Raw genomic sequence first — 22,976 nt, forward strand, 5'->3', positions numbered from 1 at the left:
TCTCCAAAGCTCCGCAGCCCTCGAGCGCGACAGGTCGGCTACCGCTTTCGCTGACCCGGAACCATTTCTGCCTCAGGGACGGAAGGTCTCTTCACGAGGACTTCGCCGCGCGGTGGAGAAATAGGGCAGCTAGAAAAGCGCGAAGGGAGCCGGTTGGATAGCCGAGGCGAGCGAACGCCTTGGGAGAAGGAGCCGGGGGCACCGTCCGTCTCCTATGGTCAGAGGCGAGTGTGGGACCTCCGCCCGGGTACTCTCCGTGGACGAGGAGGAGACCGCTCTGGAGCTCGTTATGCGGCAGGAAAATGTCCCGAAGCACATGCTTAAGGAGGCAGACGAGTAAGAGCAGGAGGTGGAAAAATTCCGCCGAACTAAAGGAAGCAACTCAAGAGGTCCCCAAACTTGGCAACTTTAAGACTTGTGGACTTCAATTCCCAGATTTCTGCAGCCAGTTGCTTGCTGGAGAATTCTGGGAGTTGAAGTCCACAAGTCTTTAAAGTTGCCAAGTTTAAATACCTCTGAAGTAGAACCTGAAAAGGGTGGGAGGGAGACGTGGAAGAAGCTTGGGAGCGCAGCTCTCGCGTTAACAATTTTAATTTCGAACCTTTTTAGGATTAAAAATTAGGATTAGGAAAAATTAAGAATTCATACTCTATGGAATGGGGCGGACGGGGGGGGGGGGAGAAGTCATATTCTATTGAATTTGAAATATATTCCTTACTTAAATTGTTACTACCGATAGTAGGTAGTCAGAGTTATAGTTTTTATATGCTTGTCTATTCAATGCGATTGAATATATTGGGAATTTATTTTCTTAAATATCTGATTTGATATCTTAAAGTGAATCTACATTTCACTAAAGGTTTATCCTGTTTAAAATTTACATTTACATTTGCAAGTATTGCAAAAAAATATGACAGAGCAGAAAAAAGTGTTCAAATAGCTTTTTGGAAACTTAGTAGTACTTGTCAAGTATTCAATATAGTTTACGACTTGGCCCAAAGATTAAAACCATTTTGTCACGTAGAAGGTGAGATACAATCACAAATTAAAAATGGAGTAGACCTGGGAATACGATTGCATTCATGTAAAACTGCAGTGAAAATAATTTATTCATTGCAAAAGTCATTAGAAAACAATTATTTACTAAAATTACTGAAAAAAACCCTCAAATTATGTTTAATTATTGACGAAGCCTCAACAATATCTTGCAAACCAGTTCTTATACTTTGCTTAACTTTTAAGCAAAGTATAAGAACTGGTTTGCAAGATATTGTTGAGGCTTCATCAATAATTAAATTCCTGACAGTATTTAAAAAGCTAGAGCTATTGTCAGAATAATTGCTGTAAATTGAGCAGAAGCGGAAAGGTTTTTGCCCAAATGAACATATGTTCAGAGAGCAGAAGTCACCTAATATAACCAATTTAATGACCATTAATTTAATTGGCCTACTCCTACAGGAATGGGACCCTATTAATGTAGTTAAGAAATGGTTGAGCAAATCACAGTGCTGATGCTCACGTGCAAGTGAAAAAAGGGGCAATTGAGGATGCCATTAAAACTGCGATTTGCCAATACCTTAAGTTTTATTGTTTTTTGTTAAGTATTTAATAGTTTTTCTTTAATATTTTAAAACTCTTGTAACCATCTAGTTTGTGTACCTCATTTATAATAAATTAATAATAAACTACTTTTTGGTATATCTTTTTTATACTTGAAACTCCTTAGGGCAAAGAAGTGATGTCGAATTGGCCATGCCCACCCAGTCACATGACTACCTGGCCATGACCACCAACCCACGCCCACAGAACCAGTTGTTAAAAAATTTGAATCCCACCACTACCTTTAATAACATACTTTCAGCGCATGTACACTATTTTCAACAAATACACTATATTGCCAAAAGTATTCGCTCACAACTGAGTCTGATTATGTGGATGGGAGAGCAAATACTTTTGGCAATATAGTGTATCTCCCAATAAAGTAGCTGTCAAACACTTGTAGACTCGAAAAGCTATCTAATTAAACAATTGTATGTATGTAGCATTTTGTTTACAACTTGTACAATGTTTTGATTTAGTTGTACTTTATACAGGTTCAATTTACTGGTAAAACTGTATTCTCTGTTCATGAGGCCACAAGATGAGATCCAAAATGTACTAATGTAAAAAATGAAAACAAATCAAAAAAAGTTCAAACTTTGGAATGAAATAGCCAATTAAATGAAATGTAAACATTTGATCAATTTACAGACACACTACTTTGAAGAATAATTTCCTGAAAAATATTTTATTGAGAATGTCAAAAATATCCAATCAGACTTCAGGTAAAATTAAACTTGTTTTATTTACTTTTATACCATACCAGTTAGGAGCAATGACACAAATGACATGAAGGCAAAATTATCATGTCACTTACTAAAAGATGCTAATCCTGTTTTGCTAAAAAGTCATAAAAGAAGAGGATACCATTTCCCAATTTATTTTTTTCTTTAAATGTTAGGGTTAGGATTAAAGCCCATGTGAGGTAAGTTATCTTTTAAAGCATATTTTCCATTGCATCTCAGTTTTAATTTCTTCCAAATATTTACAGAGATTGCCAGAGAAGTGTCTAAAATAATCCATGAAAGCTTGTAAGCAAAACTCACAACGCAGAGAGAAATCAATCCAAGAAGAAAATTAAGACCTTTTCATAGCTGATATCCTACATTTTATATAGTTTTCTTGAGGATTTATTTTGCACTATATTTTGAATATTTAAAAAACAAGTTATTTTTGCTTTGTTGTCAAAGTAGGATTTTGAGACAGAAGTGACAAACTGGGTTCACAACAGGCAACTTTTTGTTAATGGAGTCAAACTATTTGACAATTATTATGGAGAAGACAATTTGTCAATTTAGTAATTATATTTTCTAAAACAGTAGCACTGGGATTTAAGTAGCTATACTAGAAAAAGACTTTGTGACTGTTCAAATAAGCTGCTCTCAAGGAACTGATGTTTTCTGCATAGAAAACAGAAACTGTTTAGGTTTAACCCCCACCTTTAAAAAAAAAAAAGAATACGGGACAAACAGGTGTGCTGGCCATATATAATCAACAAATGGGATTTAGAACTATTATGTCAAAATATATATTTTTGTCACTGATGTATATCTTGTAAAGCGTTGGAAAAATACAAACTCTTTGAAAAAGTACAGATTATGTTTTATCATGCAAATTGATTGTTCTACACATTATGTCCCAATACAGGAAAAAAGACTATGAGCATTTAACTATAAGCAGATTTAAATCTGTCCTATGCCGGTCTGATACAGATTAAGTAGTATTTTTATTGTCGAAAGCAGAAAGTAAAGAAAAAGTTAAGAAAATGAAAAAGCATGCATTTCAATTATGTTAGGGAAAAGCTTCTTATGATTAAATAAACAATCTCTTACAGTACTCAAGGTGCTTTTTCAAGAGCTGTTTTGAAATTGTCCCAAAGCTGTTATTCAAAAGGCATCTGTACTTTGTTGGTAACAAAGAAAGTCCAGTTAACTTCTGAAAAACACCTTTGGGACAACAATGAACTGGATGACTGATAATCTCCATAGATGTTTAGCAGAAATTATATCAGAGTATGGGACAGGAAATTTGAAGAAGCTATACCTCAAGTCCTTCTGTAATTTAAACAATGACATCATTTCTCTTAGGCCGTTGGAAGTAACATAACAAAATAAATATCAAATTTATTTATCCCACTTCCTGAAATGTGGCTCCTGATCATTTGCAATCTGTTTCTGTGAAATTCTGCTCCAAGTACAGATAGTCCTCAACTTATGAACACAATTGAGCCCAATATTTCTATTGTTAAATGAGACATTTGTAAAGCGGGTTTTGTGCCATTTTACGATCTTTCTTGCCTCAGTTGTTAAGTAAATCATTGCAGTTGATAAGTTAATAACCTGGTTGTTAAGTGAACCTGGCTTTCCTGTTGAGTTTGCTTGTCAGAAGGTCGCAAAAGGTGATCACATGAACTAGGGACACTGCAACCGTCATAAATATGATCCAGTTGCCAAGCATCTGAACTTTGATCACATGATCATGGGGATGTTGCAAAGGTCGTAACTCTGAAAAATGGTCATTAGTCACCTTTTTCAGTTCCGCTGTAACTTTGAACGGTCACTAAATGAACTGTTGCAAGCCAAGGATCACCTGTATTTCTTGCCATTCCCTCACCCAACTCCATGTAATAATAAGATTGGTTCAAATACATCAGATGCTATGCACTGAAGTGGCAGATACCAGCAACTTTGTGATATATAAGATAACATCATTCAACTGTTTATATAAACAAAAAAAAGATAGGTTTGAGACAATTTTATTTATTTGTGTCCAAAAATTCTCAAAATCAAATTATCATCTCTTCCAGATCTATTCAATAGTCCTGAATTTCCTCCTCAGTTTTTGTGCCAGTATTTCCCTCCCTCCATCCCTTTGGTGGGTAATTGTAGAAAAAGTTCATTTTTGCAAGTCAACTCCAAGATGGCTCTCAATAGTCATTGCTGTGTTGTTCCCTGGGATCTCAAAACAAGGGAAAATTAGCCCTTCTTGCTACTCAATCAATTTCTTAGCTTTGAAGAAATGCCGCAGATAAAAGACTTGCCAAGTTGCCAGTCCAATGAGGCAGAACATTGAGAAAATGCTGAAGTACAGTACTCGAATGTTTGTAGATTCTGAAAGAAAAAAGCCCATTGTTAGAAAAAAAATGCCAAGAAAATTTGAATCCCACAGTCTATTATGTCTTCACTTGAAGTGCTGATATTTTCAGTAAAAAGCTATTTGGGCTCAATGGACAAGATATAATTAAAAGAGGTTCTGTTTTTATTCAACAAATACAATTCAAATTAGAAAAAAACATGCACAGATATAGACTAGGTGGTATCTGATGCAACAGCAGTAACAGAGAGGGATTTAGAAGACCTAGTGGACAGTCACTTAGGTATGCAGCTGCCAAAAGGCCATAAAGTCCTAGGCTGCATCAACAGCATCAAGATCACGTGAAGTGTTAGTATCACTTTATACGGCTTTGGTAAGACTACAGTTGGAATACTGTGGAATACGTTACAATACTGCATCCAGTTTTGGTCCCCCTTATACAAAAAAGATGTTGAGACTTCAGAAAGAGTGCAGAGGAGAGCAACATAGATGATTAGAGGAATGGAGGCTAAATTTTACAATTTGTTGCAGGAACTGAGAATATCTAGGCCAGGATGGCGAACATTTCGCCATCGAGTACCAAAAAGGTCATGCAGAAACGTCGCCCGCGAGTGCTAGCCAGGGCCACACTCTGGAAAAGCCAAACATCCAGGTTCTAGCGCAAATGTGTGCACCCAACAATCAACTAGCTGGTGCGCAACTGCAGGTCGGTTTTCCGCACTGCTGCGCACACCAAGGGATCGTGCTCTGAAAAAGCCAAACTTTCAGATTCTAGCGCACATGTGCACCCTACAATTAACTGGCTGGTATCCACATGAATGCCAGTTTTCGGCACTGTTGTGCACACGAAGGACAACTGATCATTGTACGTGCATGGGCACCAGAAAACTCAGAAGACAAACAGGCAAGGCCACATGTGCCGGGCGACATGGCTTTGCATGCCACTTTGGGCACGCGTGCCCGTAGGTTCACCATCACAAGGCAAATGAAGAGATGGATTAGGGATGACATGATAGCAGTCTTCTAATATTTGAGAGCCTACACAGATTAACCTACTTTCCAGGGCTGGGTTTCGACCGGTTCGCACCGGTCCCTGCGATCCGGTTGGTCGCCGAACCCGGAAGTAAGTAACTTCCGGGAACGGCGAAGCCCCGCGCCCGCGCCCGCGCGCGCCCGCACACCCGCGCCCGCTCCTTACCCGGTTTTTTTCGAATTTCACGCTTTCCACGCATGCGCAGAACGCCTGCGCGATCCTCCAGGAGCAGCTGGAGCATCGCGCAGACGCTAGTACGCATGCGCGCGCCACGTGCGTGCGTGAGGACGCCGCATGCGTGCGTGAGGACGCCGCCGCGTGCGTGAGGACGCCGCCGCGTGCGCGAGGACGCCGCCGCGTGCGCGAGGACGCCGCCGCGTGCGCGAGGACGCCGCCGCGTGCGCGAGGACGCCGCCGCGTGCGTGAGGACGCCGCCGCGTGCGCGAGGACGCCGCCGCGTGCGTGAGGACGCCGCCGCGTGCGTGAGGACGCCGCCGGCCTCATTCCAACCGATCCGGTTGGAACGGGGCGAGAAACCCACCCCTGCTACTTTCCAAAGCACATGAGGGCAAGACAAGAGTCTGACATGTTAAGGTAGTGAATACGGGTTACCTTGACTTACAACAGTTTATTTAGTGAGCATTCACTCTTACAACGTCACTAAAAAAAAGTGACTTATGACCATTTTTCATTCAGCCATTGCAGCATCTCCATGGTCACATAATCAAAATTCAAATGCTTGGCAAATGGCTTATATTTATAAGAGTTGCATATCCCGAAATTATGTAATCACCCTTTGTGACCTGATAAGCAAAGTCAATGAGAAAGCCAGATTCATTAAACCACAGTGTTATTAACAACTGCGGCAAGAAAGATCATAAAATGGGACAAAACTCACTTAACAACTGTCTCGCTTAAAAACATAAATTTGGAGCTCAATTGTGGTTGTAAGTTGAGGATTACCTGTATTTCAAACTATTTCAGCCTCAAGATATAAAAAGAGTGCTTGGAGTTTTGGAGTGGGGGATATAATTAGGTCACCTTTGGTAATTTTTTATTTCAGTATAATTTCCTTTCTGTGGAAATTGGGAATAAGTGAGTGTAGGACCCTAACGTCAGCTTTAGCACATGCAGCAGAACTTCAACTTTGATGAATGTAACACTTGATCACGTTTATACTAATGACTAGTGGGATGAGCCTTCTCTATGCTGATAATGTATACTGAAATTCATCAGGTACCTACTATTACAGCTTTCAGACACAACTTTGCTTAGTTCTTCCCTAAACGACTGTCAGGTGTTTATATTTTCTTTTCTAGTTCACCTTGTTTTTTGTTTGATATTAATTTATTGTTTTTATCTTGTACTTTATTATAAACTTTGAAATGCAACTGTAAAGGAAGTTATATTCTTATTAAATAGTTAAATAAAACAATAGAATAATGGAATATTTAATTATCATGTTTTGTATAAAAACATTATTCATATTCTTTAGGCAAAGAAACGTAACAGTGTTACCCCACATGTACATACCGTTAGTATCCCGCATCTCTTCTTCTCGCTTTTTCATGTATGCAAAGTCATTAACAATAGATTCTGAAAGATCTTCCAGTCGTCGCAGCTCCAGCTCCAATGGTTTCAGCTTTTCCACTTTAGCAATCTGATAAAAGAGGACATTATATGACAATGATCCAGAAGGTATCAACCCATTCCCATTTAAATGTGAATCTCTACTGGAACACAGTCCACTATGCCAACAAATAAAACATGGCATCCCCTAAGGAGATGCTTTTTATTAACATATTTTTTGTGAGTACAGATAGCCCTCATTTATTGACTACAATTTTGAGTGGCAATTGTGTCACTAAGCAATATGGTCATAAAGTAAAGTCACATGACCACACCTGACATATGCCTTCTTGTCGGTTCTGGCTGTGATTATTAAACGAATCGCTGCAGGTTGTTAAGTGGCATGTCATGTATGCATGTCTTGCGATTTCCTGCTGGCTTCCCCATTGACTTTCCTTGACACCAACTGTAAAGACACCAACTGTAAAGGTTGCAGATGGCAATCACTTGGCCACAGGATATTGTGATTGTGATAAATGTGCGTTCATTGCCAAACACCTGAATTGCAATCACATAAATGTGGTGATGCTACTATGGTTTTAAGTCTCTTTTTTTCAGAACCACTAACTTCACTGAACAGTCACTGAACACCAGTAGTCAGTAAATGACTGCCTTTTCTACATCTCTTTCAGCAGATTTCTAGGGCAATAAGGGCAGCTGAGAATTATTGCATGTTTATTTATGAAGATGTGATACAAACATTTCCTCCACCATCTATTGTGTAGCAAATTAATTTCAGATTATTTTTCAGCATTTTTGTACTAATCCCATCTATGTCTTCATCAGTAATATGAAGATTCCTGATCTCAAAATACAGTTATTTTTTTAAACCTTAAGACAAAACTGCCCTAATTGAAAGCAGACAATAGATACATCTGGATCAGCATTGTCTATTCTGACCAGACATGTGTCTCTACATCCAGCCACTTGAGTTCTTTTTAATGCCAGGAAGCTCACAGCCAATACTCCATCTTTTACCACAATAAACAGTCCAATTATTGCTTGGCTATCATGAGATTATAAAGAATGTACCCAGAATATAAAGGGCAGAATTTCAACATCTCTAAAATCCTATTTCCTATCCTTCATCACCAGGCACAAATGTTCATAGGCATAAAATTGGCACAAGTAGTAGTTCTAATATCTGGAAATAATTCTATTGCTAAGCAACCAATTCTTTCCTGAAGCCCAAACCACTTTCTTTTTCCTATATAATACAGTATACAACTCTGGTTGAACACTACAGGATGGCAGAAAATTGGACAAGGTACAGCAAACTAACTCCCTGAAACCACAAAACATATTACGATCCAATGTAGGTTTATTTGGTATAAACTACTTATTGTTTCTTTTTTAATTAGCAGTGTAATATTTCAGTCAATTGGGATAGATATAGAAACCTTAATTTTCTGCCTATTCTGCCTATTCTTTCTGCAGAGCTAGCAGCTTGTTGGAATCATGGTAAAAGGGGAGATTAAAAATTCAGGCTCATTCCACCTAATAATCCTTTACAGATGGTGATCTGGCTATATGACAACAGCAATCTGCAACATCAGGGATACTGTATTATAAATGAGGATTAAAGATGGACTCCAATCTTGAAAGGGGAGTAATTTTCTATTCATTTCCCTCAACTTCACCTATAAATAGCACTAATGAGCAAGGCAAATATCCGTATTTTCCTTCTTTGACAGTAATTTTAAAAAATGTTTCAGCTGCTATGATTCCCATAGAAAGATTCCCAGAAGAAAATTTGACTTCCATCACTTACAAATCAAACCTTTAATTTTTCTGTCTTGATGACAGTTTAGTGAGTTCTAGCTGATTTTACCAAACATCTAAATAATTATTAATAACATTGAGGAATTTTAAGATACATTTGTCTCTCAAATGGAAATGAAATCTCACATGACCAGAAATACCTCATGGAAGAAGTGGCTTTAGGAATTTTATGTTTAATTGCAAGAGGATTTTGACTGTAATCCTAAATATACTTCCTACTGAACATTTTCTTCTAGTTACTTTGCTACCAAGCACTGTAACATAGATGAGCACTGAATGTATTACAATAGATTAAAACTACTATCAATAGTTTATTGAAAGGCCACAAGAGGGCAATCAAACTTTGGTGTTTGCAAATATAGCAGCTTTTTTACAGAATTTCACCTAAAACAAAAAACGGGCCTAGAAAGTTATATTACAGGATTCCAGACAGGTATGATAGTTGCAAAACAACCCCTACACATGATGGTAGCCTTCATCTACATTAAAATGAAGAAAATAAGTAAAATGTTGTTTTATAGATCATGCTGAAGAAAATGTGTAATTATTAAATAAACCTGGGAATCTCCATTCATAACATTCATAGGAACCACACTTTAGTAAGCCAGCTGTAGGTATGCTTTATCAATTTTTTTTCCTCTTTCTGAAAGCCTTGTGGAAAAAAGAATGAAGGATCATAAACTGCAGAATTTAGGCCTAAATTACAGAACATTATAGGGACACAGTGGCTCAGTGGCTAAGACGCTGGGCTTATCAATCAGGTCGGCAGTTCATTGGTTCAAATCCCTAGCGCCACATAATGGAATGAGCTCCCATTACTTGTGCCAGCTTCTGCCAACCTAGCCGTTGGAAAACACATAAAAAATGCAAGTAGGAAAATAGGGATCACTTTTGGTGGGAAGGTAACAGCATTCCATGCCCCTTCAGCATTTAGTCATGCCAGCCACATAACCAGAGACATGTTCGGACACACTGGCTCTTCAACTTTGAAATGGAGATGAACACCGCCTCCAGGAGTCGGGAACGACTAGCACATATGTGCAAGGGGAATCTTTACCTTTATCTTATAGAACATTGTGCGCATTTACTTTCAAGTACCATATTTTTCAGAGTATAAGACGCACCTTTTTCCCTCAAAAAAGAGGCTGAAAATCTGGGTGCATCTTATACACTGAATACAGCATTTTTGGCCTCCTGAAACCCCGCCACCTTCACCAAAATGCATAGCATGTAGGAGGTTTTCAGAGAGCTCCTGGGGCCTGGGGAGGGCAAAAATGAGCAAAGAATGGGCCTTTTTTGCTCAATTTTGCCCCCCCTAGCCCCCAGGAGCACTCTATAAGCTCCTAAAGGCTATCCATGTCCTTTTGGGAGGCAAAAAATGGGCCCATTTTTGTGAAAAATGGGCCATTTTTTGCTCATCCTCCCCCGCGGAGCATTCTACAAGCCTCCTAAGGGCTATTCATGTCCTTTTAAGAAAAAAAACAGGGCCGTTTTTGCGAAAAACGGGCCTTTGGGGGAGGTTTGCAGAGTGCAAAAATGTTTTTAATTTGCCTCTTCAAAACCTTGGTGCGTCTTATACTCTGAAAAATATAGTAAATCCTAGTTAATTCAATAGGGTGGTTCTTAAATGTCTTTGGAATAATAGCCTTAAATAAAATCTGTTGTAAAATAATTCAGGAACTTATTTAAAGTAAGATTTTAATGTAATTTACATTAATAATAATGATTTATTATTATAAAACCTTTTGAAGAAATGACCAAATGATCTCTACCCAAGTACAGTTTAAAGATAATGATCCAATTTTACCTGTTTCAATGACCTCAGCAAATTTAAAAAACTTCAGTATGTACAAGCAATAGCCAGTGAAGTTAGATGGTGAGCACACCATCAAAATAGTTCAAAAAGAAGCATAACATTTTGAGCTCAAGTCATCAATAGCATCACATCAGTGCTAGCAAGAAAGCAGAGGCAAAGGCGGAAAAAGCAGAGACATACCTCCTCATAGTTTTTTGCTTCCACTCCATGCTTCATATTCAAGGTCACAAGCTGGTCTGGCATCCGCCCTGTTCCTGGAAATGCAATGAAAGGACTCATTGTATGCAGTACTTTGGCTGCCAGGAAATTCTCAGCTCTGCTCCCTTCCCTATTATAGAGGGATTTATAGCGCTCTCTCCAGAAATCTCTGAACAGTTAAAGATGCAGCCAAATTATTATAACCATAGAAAAGTCGACAGGGTTCTTCTGAAGGAAGAACTCCCAAAAATAATATAAGAAACTGTTGCAAATATGCATGTGGAGAGTGCAGAATGCAGGCACTCTGATTTCTTGGCCTTCAGTCCACCCACAAAGAGTAGGAAAATATATAAGTACAATTTAATAACACCAGATTAGCTAGCTGGAACTAACAGACCAATTCTATCCAAATGGAAACAGTAGAAAGCCAAATGGTATATTAAATGGAACAGATGAAATTACTTTGAAAAGCGGACCACCTAGCCAACTTCTAAATCATCTGGGAAATTGCTAAAAAATACTAGCTTGCTCTGTCTCTCCCCCTCCCCCCCCCACAAATTCAAGATTTACCATTACCATCATAAATAAACCTTAAGTAAGTTGCCTGGCAAAGAGAGCTTTGTCATTAATTGTCAGTGAACGTTGGAAATATAAACTCATAGGTATTTTTACAAAGTACATCTTCAACTCAACTCCAGGTAATAAAAATCACATCCTAAGGCTTTAATCTTTTAAGTACAAAGCTTTCTATTTTGTTGTACACAGTGCAGGTAGCTGTTCAATCACTAAAGTATAGGTAGTCCTCAACTTACAACTGGTCTCTTAGTGACTGTTCAAAGTTCCGACCGATCTACCTGAGGTATATTTATGATCCAAATTTGAAGTTCCAACAGTTGGGTGTCCCTCCAGTCACAAAACCATATTTGGGCTCTTGGCAACCAGGCCTATTTACAGTTGCTTGCAGTATTTCATAGCCATGTGACTGAATTTTATGACAGTTTTGCTGAAAACCATCATTTACTTCCAGCTTTCAGCAAAACCACATTCATAATAAACCACTGGTTTGCTTAATGACCACAGATTTATTTAACAACCATGGCAGAAAAGTTAAAAGAATGATTTTATGATTTCACAAGTTAAACCATGATGGGCAGGTTCCATTATGATTCTAATTCAATGACTATCGGTAACACTGATTTATCCGCAAAAATGAAGCCTTGTAGTCTGTTCATAATTTCCCTATCTTAAAATGATGCTATGATTGCCTTTCTGATACTGCATGGAATTGACATCCTCTTTTAAAATAACAAAGGAGGCGAATTAAATTGGTTATGTATTGAGTTCTGTAAAAAGGATGGTAGATCAGAAAAGGAGGAAAAATGGAAAATCTACCTTCAATTAAAATCTAACCAATACTTTGAATGTACATTATGGCATGTTTACCTAAGTCCCCTAGAGTTAACAGGGCTCACTTTCATTAACATACATATGTATCTAGAAGAAAGACCTTCTGGAAAAAAATAAAAGGTTCTATTTCCAGAAATTCATGAATAGGATACGGCTGTATGCATCAGCTTAGACAACATCAGTTAGTTTGAAGAGGAAATTATTTTGCTTTTGGTCTTTCATTTCTGGGGGAAGAAATGATATTTTCTGCCTTATTCGGATTTCAAATCATGTTTTTAATATCCATTATTTCTAACAACATTTTAGTTTTTAGGTAGAAAATATAAGAAATGAAGCTTGCAAAATGGAAGTTATATGGCAGAATAACTAAGGATATGTTAAGCCAGACATTATTATTGAAAAGAATCTTGAAAATGGGACACAAGAAGTCGCCATCACAAGGGGTCTAACAATCACCCAACTGTGAGTTTGATTTTCATGCTTACAAATAAAGGATTTTGTATTCTGAACTCTTTACCTTGCACACAAAAATAAATTTCAAGTTTATGGGGAAGGAGGTTCACATCCTGCTTTGAAATCCTGGCTAGAACATGCATGTGTGTTCCCCAAGGAGAAGGCACCAGCATGGCAATGTACCATAATACAGCAATAGCAATTTCTGGAACACCTAGAAGCTGGTGGTAGCCAAAGGCTTTTTTGCCATGAAGCCTGATGTATTATAATGAGAAACAAGCAAGCAAGCAGAGCAGTAAGTAGAAGCAGCTGCATATAGCAATAGCAGTTAGACTTATATACCGCTTCATAGGGCTTTCAGCCCTCTCTAAGCAGTTTACAGAGTCAGCATATCGCCCCCACAATCTGGGTCCTCATTTTACCCACCTTGGAAGGATGGAAGGCTGAGTCAACCCTGAGCCGGTGAGATTTGAACTGCTGAACTGCTGAACTAGCGGTCAGCTGAAGTGGCCTGCAGTACTGCACTCTACCCACTGCGCCACCTCAGCTCTTACATTTTACATATACATCTGGGGGAGCCACAAAGTTAACTGCTATGGATTTAGTGGAGGAAGCAAGGACATTTTATCTCTCTGGTCTGCCTCCTTTGCTTATAATAAATTCTTAAGAGTTTCATATGATGTAGTTGTTTCACAGAATGTATGCCAACATTTCTGTTCTCAAGGTGGAAAAACATTGTATGTTTTTACTCTATTTCACAAATAGATGGCAGCACAATACAGTAAGAAATATTTTGTGTGGTTAACAGAAAGAAATGCCCGCCTTCAGCTGATGGAAATGGTGCTGCTACAAATAATAATTTCTAATATACCAAAATGTAGCTTTCAGAATAGTCCAGGATAAAAAAAATGAATCCCCAATTTCTAGCTCACAATTGCTACTTGTTCCTATGAAAATGAATTCTGATTATAACCACATAAACAATTTGGACCTGTTTAAGAAACAAATTACGGTTCTTAGATTACAACAGTAGAAACGTACAAGAGTAGATCTGGAAACTATTACGACAAATAATTAACTAGTAGGAACTATCAGGATAATGAACACCTACAGTATTTTCAACATCTTATGGATAAATATAAAAATACTTAGAATAAAAGAAAATATGTTGGACTTCCAAAAATAGAAATCCATATTGCTGATGAAAAGTTTACAAAATATCATTTACAAATCACTTTATGATATTATGTTACTTTGTTTATTTAGCTTAAAATAGTATTCAAAATAAAAGTATAAATAAGGAAGCACAGTATATTTGATGGGTAAAATTACAACATAAACAAATGATTCTTTCCACTTGAAGCAAACCAGAATGTCTGAAATCTTGTTTTGACAATTTTTTTGTCATCGCAAAAAGAACTATGGGAAGGCAGGATCCATGTGAAAATTGTTTGCCAAATATTTTTGCCACAAATCTTTTCTTAATCCATGACTCCTATAAAAATCAAAATGGGATCAGTGCATCATTCACTGGTAGACCATGGGTAGAATTAATTGCCACTTATTCCCCTGTAAATCACAGAAGGATTAAGAACATTTTCAAGTCTCAGCAAATACACAAGTATAGAAGTTGCTTTCAAAAAGCACATATAACACTTTTAGATATAGTATACAACTGAATTATGTTCAGTGCCACTCTTATCCACTTTCTTTTCAATTGGCACTAGATATACAATAACACTAATTGTCATTGGAATGCTTTGATTTTCTCTATATAGCTTTTCTATAGACAAAGATTGGGCAGAGATGAATGTTCCTTCCTAAGGCATATGGAGTACAACAGTCCTAGAGTGTGCAGTACTGAAGAGTCTTGTTTTAATTTCCTTTCCCTTCTATCTTTTTATTAGGGGCTTTCTCTTCACCTATCAGGAGCTCCGACTCCAATATCCTGGAAGCCAGAGAAAAGACAGTATGCTTTCAAACTGTTCACTGGCCCTAGATCCAGAGGAAAGAATCACTTTGAAACCTTTTAGAAAATTTGAACAACAAGATTAAAGAATGAAGAACAATAACAAAAGTCTCAGATCTGATCAAATAATGATTGAATGTCCGTGTAAGTGTTATTTTTAAAGGCATCCTTGAGTGAAGGACACAGAAAGGCATATAATAATAATTAATAAAATTAATCTGATACTCTGTTACTAGTACATACGTCATTATTCTCAAACTTCAATATATGGTAGAAATAGGAGGAATATCTGCAAAAACAGGAGCAATTTTGCAGCTTGAACAGCATAGTAAATGACGCAAGAAAAAAAATATTGTGTTAGAAATTCTGCCCATACTGTGGGATCTGTATTAGTCTTACAGGCCACCTCTTCCCTCTATGGGATATTGGTACAAAAAATTGTCTTTCACTTCCTCTTCCCCATTTTTGTGGCTACAGGCTTGAGAAATCCCAATTGCTTAAACTCCACCTGGCTCAACAGCTCAAATAACTGTTATCTTAGTTTTGACTTCCCCAAGCAGACATTATTATGCTGCTGCCTAAACTGCCAAAGAATGTCCATCTGTTTTATGAACAGCATGTAAAAAAATAATTGACATACCTAATAACCTATAATACTCAAATCGTATCAAGTATCTGCTATTATCTTTTATACAGACTCTACCTAGACTGCTGTGTTGATACAGAACTTGATACTTGTCAAGTAAGAAGCTTTACATACTTTTTTGTAAGGTACAGGCAATTCGGTAACATTCTTCAAAAAAGTAGAAATAGGCTAGCAAGAATTCAATAAAATCTCAGTTTCCCTCAGTGCTGAGTGAACAGCATTTATAAGTTCAGAATGCAGTATAGGAAACACAATACTTAGAAAATTCATCTATGGCAGTGAGGTCAAAAGCTTCTTCAAGCCCAATGCAAACCTTCTTCAAGGGCTATCTATTCCTGATCAGAAGCAGTATGAAAATGACAGAGGAGTATGCAATACTTCAGCTGAACTCTGATCCTGTAATTTGACAGAAAGAGGGATAAATGCGTCACTTCTCAAAGAGCCATTAACTCTAAGGCTTGTTGGGAAACTGTCCATCAGATCTGGGTACACAACCAATGTCTTTTACCTCACATGAAACAAAACAAAGCACTAATGCAAGGGATTCTCAACCTTTGCCACTACATATCATGTACATATCAACAATAGGTCTACCTGCCTAGCCCAGGGATATTAGCAGATATACAGTAAACAGATCAAATTCCATCACCAAGGTTTATAAAGTGCTTTAGTATCACCAAATCCAATCAAATATCCATACTGAATTCCTACAACGCAAAGACAGACAAAATAAAAAGCAGGCAGAAACTTTCAACACCTCTTATGTGGTAAAACACGTGAAAGCAAGACTAGAGAACAAAAAGAAAATACTTCATGAAGAAGTTAGAATTGAGGTGTCCAATGCTTGGTCTGTGGACCATCACCTGTCTATGGCAGGCCAGAAACTAGGCCACACAAAAAAAGCGAAGCCCCATCTGCGGGATACAGGTAGCATGCGAAACTACACCCCCTCAGCTCTGCAGAAAAATATTTCTCCATGGAACTGATCCATGGTGCCCAAAAGGCTGGGGGGTGCTGAGTTAGAAAATGTGGTAAATATCTTATGTACTGAATTTATGTAACTCCCCTTTCTCACATGTATGTGACTCTGGACAATGTACAAAATTAAAGCTAAATATTCAATATAATTTATCCATTAAAACAATTAAAATCAATACCATCTCCTTGTTCTCCTGCACTTTCTGGCTGGAAATATCAAAATCATTGGTTGTGTCCATATTTTGTTAATTTTGAATGGGGATTTTTTTGATTGAATTAAGCTAATTTGTTATTGAAATAACTTACTTGATTCACATAAAACACCAACATAAATTATGGGTTACAAACAGTAAGAACATTTCCTAACATAAGTGATAAACCATTATTGTTAAGCACAATTTACAAGTCAATGGTAGCAGCTGAGTGAGATTTTATCTGTCACATAGTTCCTTGATAACGGTGTTCTTATATTTCATATATTAAATTGTATTTCTATTCAGCATATTATAATTGCATTATCGGTCAATTGAAAACCTTTCTAGAAAAAAAAGTGATCTTCATCAGTAATTTTAAAAGGTCATTGTCAAGTAATCTTAGACATTTCATTCCAAAACATCAAAAACATTTGGCAAAGCAGATATCTCTGGTTCATACCCAAAGTTATCTTTTAAGTGAATTTTGCAAAGAAAGTAAAGAGGAACTTGTCAAAAGCATCTAACAGTTTTTCATACTCACCCACAGGGAGTTTGCTTTCAAAGCAAGCCTCAAACACGTCATAGTCCTCTGTGGTGAAAGCAAATTTGCCCTTAGTAGCATCATCCTTGACATAAAGGATGTGTCCAGCTGTGTCAGTAATCTGTAAGAAAAAAATTAAAAAGCAAGCAGGTAAATAGCTAAATACTGGGAGAGGTGAAATCTTCCAACATGCAGTTGTTATTTTCCTTTTGGTCATCTTCATTGCTGAAAATTTAAATGTAATTGAATTGTGATTATCAAAAAAGCCATGGGATATGTTTAAGATGATCCTCTATCATCTTAAATAGTTTATATTAGAATAACAGTATCCACTATGAAAAATGCAGTGTCTCAGAAGAGGGCACAATATAATGGGAGACCACATTCAATTAATTAAAAGTAAATTAACAGTAGTTCTGGGAAAGGCAAATGATAGGTACATTTAGCTACACAATTAACTTGGACAAACAACATGAATGCTTTTCCCAACTGCCAAAATAGCAATACATCAAATATTAAATTGTATTCTTAGAACATGTTAAAATATATTTAAAGTCTCATTTTGTGCAGTAAAAATTCAAATATGGTTCTTTTTGTACAAAATTAAATCACACACGATGTTCTGAACTTGATCTTCCCAATGTCCAGCTGCATCTACAATTCTATTAAGCTGGCAACAATTGACAACTACTTATATACCATTAGACATATTGCTTATAAAACTCTGAACAAACTGCTTAAAAGTCAACCTACACAACTATGGGGGTACAACAAAGAATGAAAGATGTTCCATAAAGGCTTATGCACAGTAACTACACCAGCTCCACTCCTTCCATACACAAACAGAGTGTCAACCTGAACAATAGTGCCTACACACTGTTGGGACAAAGAGGTTAAATAACCTCTCTGTTACATTGGATTAATTCTTCCAGAATCAAATGTATGTGTTTGTGTTGAGATTGCTTGATAAATATGTAAACATAACAATGAATTAACCTGAACAAAAATGACATAATGAAAAGCAATCATAGTAATTTAAAAATGTCCTGTTCTTTACCTATGTTCTCCTATGCAAAACTGTTCACTGTGCAATCTGAAAATTATTGTTTGATCACTAGTAAATGGAAAACAACAATGACAAATAAAGAATTTATGCAATCAGCTGTGCTAAAGCTTTTTAAAAAACTAATAAACACCCTATGCTCTGAAACTATCTGGTGAACCACCCAAATTGGGATACAAATGGCTGATGCACAAAATCTCAGTACACTATTACAGTCTTCGGGAAAATAGCAAATGCTAAAGTAGGACTTCAAACCAAGGTAAAAAAAAATGGGTAGAATATAATAGAAACTTACACTTTTTGAGAATTTATAAGCATAGGATCCCTAATATTAGCCAAAAGAAATATGCTCTACACAGATCTTTTAGAACTATCGAAAATATTTATTGCCTTATTTTTCTTAAATATATGTAGTTAAAATGTTTTAATACTGAAAATTGAGAGCTTATGCACTGGAGAAAAATTCCTTGCATGTGTAATCACACTTGGTCAATAAAGAATTCTAATTCTATATTTCATTTTCAAGAATCTTTATAATTTGAACGTAATCATTTGAACATATTCAAAATAAGCATCTGTGTTCCCGTCAAAGCAAAAATAAAACTGTGCTAATACTTGTCCAATCTGAATCAATATATTATGTAAAAAGAAAATATGAAATGCTTCTGAAAATTAAGTATAAACTGCCTTGCTTACAAGACACAAAACTACCTTCAGATTAATACAGTAAATACTAAATTATAAAAAACAGATGACTGCCTAAACTGCAAAAAAAATCTGATAGAATTAACAGAACATTAACTTTATTTTGAATAGAGAAAAATGAAAAGAAAAATGAAAAAGATTCCTTCAATCGTCTATTCAGTATCCTGGCAACAACATATCAACCAGTTGTATCTGTCTTTCCTCTGTAATGTTTTTTTTTAAACTTACAAGCCATGAAATTGTTGGTCTCACCCTACTAGTCGTGTTCAGGAATAACCAAGATCACCAACCGAAATAAGGGATGGGTTAGTTCTCTTTTATTCAAAAAGAGCACTTTCACCTTGACTCTCTTTACTCAATTATAACAAAAAGTCAAAGAACAGGTACTTCTCTATTTACAACCATTCATTCCGTGATCATTTGAAGTTACAACAGCACTGAAAAAAGTGATTTTAGACCATTTTACACTTGTAAGAGTGTAAACCATTACAACATCCTTATCGTCATGTAAAATTCAACGACTTGGCAACTGGCTCATATTTATCATGGTTGCAGTGTCCTGGGGTCATGTGATCACCTTTTGCGAGTTTCTGACATGCAAAGTTAATAAGGATGCCAGAATCACTTAACAACCATGCTAGATTCATTTAACAACTTTGGCAAGAAAAATTGCAAAATGGGGCAAAACTCACTTAACAAATGTTTTGCTCACCAAAATAAATTTTGGGCTCAATTGTGGTCAAGGGTTTCCTGTGCAGGCAACACACTGGTTTGCAAAAAAATAATTACATGCACACTATGTTTCCTATGTGATATCAAGGGCTCCTTTGTTTTTAATTTGTTTACTTCTCTTCAACAAAATACCTAAACAAGAAATTATTCATATCACATCTTGCTTTTAAATATAAATATGCATTCTTTTAGACTTCCACATAATTAGATAAGAGGATTTGGTTTTATTATATAACATCTCAGATAATGCACTCCATACAGTTTACATACATAGTAAAAACTTTGTTGCATCCTGCCTCTTGTCTCCACTGTTCAGCCTCACTGATGTTAATTAGAGATTATAGGGATAGTCCTCAGCTTGCAACAATTGAGTCCAGAATTTCCGTTGCTAAGCCTGATAGTTGTCAGTTTTGCCCCATTTTATGACCTTTCTTGCCCCAGTTGTTAAGTGAATCATCACAGTTGTTAAATTAGTAACACGGTTGTTTGAGTGAATCTGGCTTTCCTATTAACTTTGCTTGTCAGATAGTCACAAAAAGTGATCATGTGACCCTGGGACATTGCAAATGTCCCAAACATGTCAGTTTGCCAAGCATTCAAAATTTGATTATGTGACTACAAAAATGTTTCAATGGTTGTAAGTTTGAAAAACAGTCATAAATCACTTTTTTCACTGCCATTTTAACTTGTAATTAGATGGTTGTAAGTCAAGGACTACATGTACAAGCTTCCAAGCCCCAAACAATTTTGGTTTCATTTACACAGTTCCACTTAGTTCAGAAGGATTTATAACAGGATGGTCAAACTCACATCCAGCCCACAGGCTGCCAGGTTGACACCCGTTTTATAAAGATGGTTCAAAATATAGCTGTAAAAATATTACTATGAGATCCCAAAAAGTTTTCATGAATGCATTTTCACACAGAGGGAAGAATTTTACTTGGAGAAGTAATAATGTATTTATGATAAAAATGACAGATTCAATCATATTTGTTCCAATTTACATAGCACTACAGATCCCCCCTCCCAAAAAATATGGGATAATGTAGGGATTACTTCAAACAATCCTATCACTTTAGGTAAAAAAACCAAATTCTATGAAGCAAGCTTTAATATACAATATTGGAATTTCATAATATTTTGGTATTTTCAGGGCATGGACTTAGTCTTGGCTTCCTAGCATCATCCCTGCAGCCAATTTAAGACTACAAACGACTGCCCTTATCTCTCTCCTCTTTCTCTGTGAAGCAGAAAAAAAGCTCCTTCTAGTCTTTTGCTATTTGAGACTGACCTGTTCTACCTCATTTTTTAATGTTCCATTCATATGTAAGGGTACCTATTCCTAGTAACCATGACTATCCCGTTACAAATGGAGTCCCATGCCCTAGCCCAGCCCATGAAATCCTCTATCCTTCCTTCCTAGATACAGTCCTGCATTTCACGGACATATATTGTAACTCCTCCCAATTTGCCTTTTAAGAGGCCACTGGTTACACCTTCAAGATCATCTCAACAGCCCGGAACCATCCCTCCCTACTTGCTTTTTAAGAGGCCTTTGATCGCACCCTTACATTGGTACATTCACCCTCATGTTCTTATCACCTATGCCAGTTCCACCCCTGGTAGCTTGTTTTTATCTCTACCTTTCACCTGACACCTTGATGCTCGTTACCTTTCCCCTCGCCGGGGTAGATACTCCAGTCCATGTGGCACACAATTCTTGCCCGGGCATATTCCTTATATGGATACCTCTCTCTTCCTAGTGTCATATTATTCTGAGAACCGAGGGAATAAAGCCTACAAATACTGTGTTTTGGACTCCCAAAACAAGGGATGGTTGAGACACAAGAGAAAAAAGTCAGTTATAAAGTCAGGAATGAGTAAGTTCTAATTATGTGAAAATAAGACTCAGCGAGGGAAGTAAACAGATAAAACATCTTTTTGCCTCCCGGACTAGTGAGAGGCCAAGGAACTATTGTGAGGTTCTTAAACGTGATATTCTTCCCAGCTGAGTACACAAAAACTGAGCTTTTCCCCTCCTTCCGTATTCAGCCTTCTTAGGAGACCCAGAGCGCGCTGACGTGTCCCACGATGCGGAACGAACGGGAACACAGGCATGTGGTTGGCAACACGCCGGCCCAAGGAGGTCCAGGTAGCGAGCAGGGAAGATAAGCATCCCTTTAGGGACAGCTGTTCTAAGGGCTATCTGCCCGGTCACACACACACACACACACCCGCCCTACTCGTTCCCGCCCAACTGCCCCGCTTGCTCTCTCGTCGGCCCTGCACCTTGAGGTTTGCTGACGGGCCGCTAGACGAGCCCGGCGGGGCAGCCACCTCGTACTCGCCGGTGACCAGCTTGTCGCGGTGAATCTCCTCCCGTAGGCATTTGCGGGCTTTGCCCGGCAATTGGAAAGAGATGGGCTGAGCGGGGCCCGGCAGCAGGACGAGCAAAAGGAGCGTAAGCAGGGAGGCCAGGAAAGGAGGCTTTTGCCGAAAGCGGCCACGGAGCAGCGAAAGCGACAGCATGGCGGCAGATCCGAGGGATACAAGGCCGGATTTTCTTTCTGCCTCCACCTCCACCACGTGACCGCGCCGCCCGTTGCATGATGGGAAGCGAGGCTCCTCTGGGCAGCCACCGAGATCCATTGTGCTAGAAGGGCCAGAAAGTTCACCGGGTTGATGGGAATGGAAGTCGAGAGCGGAATTCAATGCCGGCTTGTCCGCGGAGTCTCCCAAGACTCGTAGTTTAGCGTTTGTGGAGATTCTCACCCATCCAGGTCATGATTGTCCCAAAAGCGCTTCTTCAAAAGACATCTGGACTTTGTTTTTGCTTGAAGACGTTTCGCTTCTCGTTCAAGAAGCTTTTTCAGTTCTGACTAAGTGGTGGAAGAGTGCTAACGACTACCTGAATATAAGGAATAAAAATCCAGTCAGAATTGAAGAAGCTTCTTGGATGAGAAGCGGAACGTCGGCTGCCTTTTCAAAAAGCACTTTTGGGACAGTCAGAGCTTAGCTGGAACGGACGGGATTTTCAGCTTTTTATTAGCATTTAAATAAAATCCAATTCATAATCGAAATGCTCTATGTTGCCTTATAGTCAAGTTCCTACTTTGAAAAAAAAAAGAACAAAAAAAA

The 22,976-nt window shown here is 37.8% G+C and overlaps 1 protein-coding gene and 2 long non-coding RNA genes across 3 annotated transcripts; 2 read left to right on the forward strand and 1 right to left on the reverse strand.

Moving 5' to 3' along the window:
* The first annotated feature begins 260 nt into the window (after nt 1-260).
* On the forward strand, nt 261-9,459 carry LOC116518379. The gene is made up of 2 exons (XR_004256547.1): nt 261-336; nt 8,869-9,459. It is a non-coding gene; the product is annotated as an uncharacterized LOC116518379 (long non-coding RNA).
* On the reverse strand, nt 4,339-22,424 carry TMED10 (transmembrane p24 trafficking protein 10). The gene is made up of 5 exons (XM_032231702.1): nt 22,128-22,424; nt 17,339-17,459; nt 11,133-11,206; nt 7,259-7,385; nt 4,339-4,709 (listed from the first exon to the last, which is right to left on the reverse strand). Exons 1-5 carry the CDS (start codon nt 22,365-22,367, stop codon nt 4,588-4,590), a joined length of 684 nt encoding a protein of 227 aa, XP_032087593.1. The 5' UTR covers nt 22,368-22,424; the 3' UTR covers nt 4,339-4,587.
* LOC116518376 lies at nt 11,213-15,078 on the forward strand. Its single transcript, XR_004256546.1, has 2 exons — nt 11,213-13,019; nt 14,918-15,078. It is a non-coding gene; the product is annotated as an uncharacterized LOC116518376 (long non-coding RNA).
* Nucleotides 22,425-22,976: the final 552 nt, after the last annotated feature.

This window comes from Thamnophis elegans, chromosome 1 (assembly GCF_009769535.1).
Source record: "Thamnophis elegans isolate rThaEle1 chromosome 1, rThaEle1.pri, whole genome shotgun sequence".
In the NCBI taxonomy this organism is placed as follows: domain Eukaryota; kingdom Metazoa; phylum Chordata; class Lepidosauria; order Squamata; family Colubridae; genus Thamnophis; species Thamnophis elegans.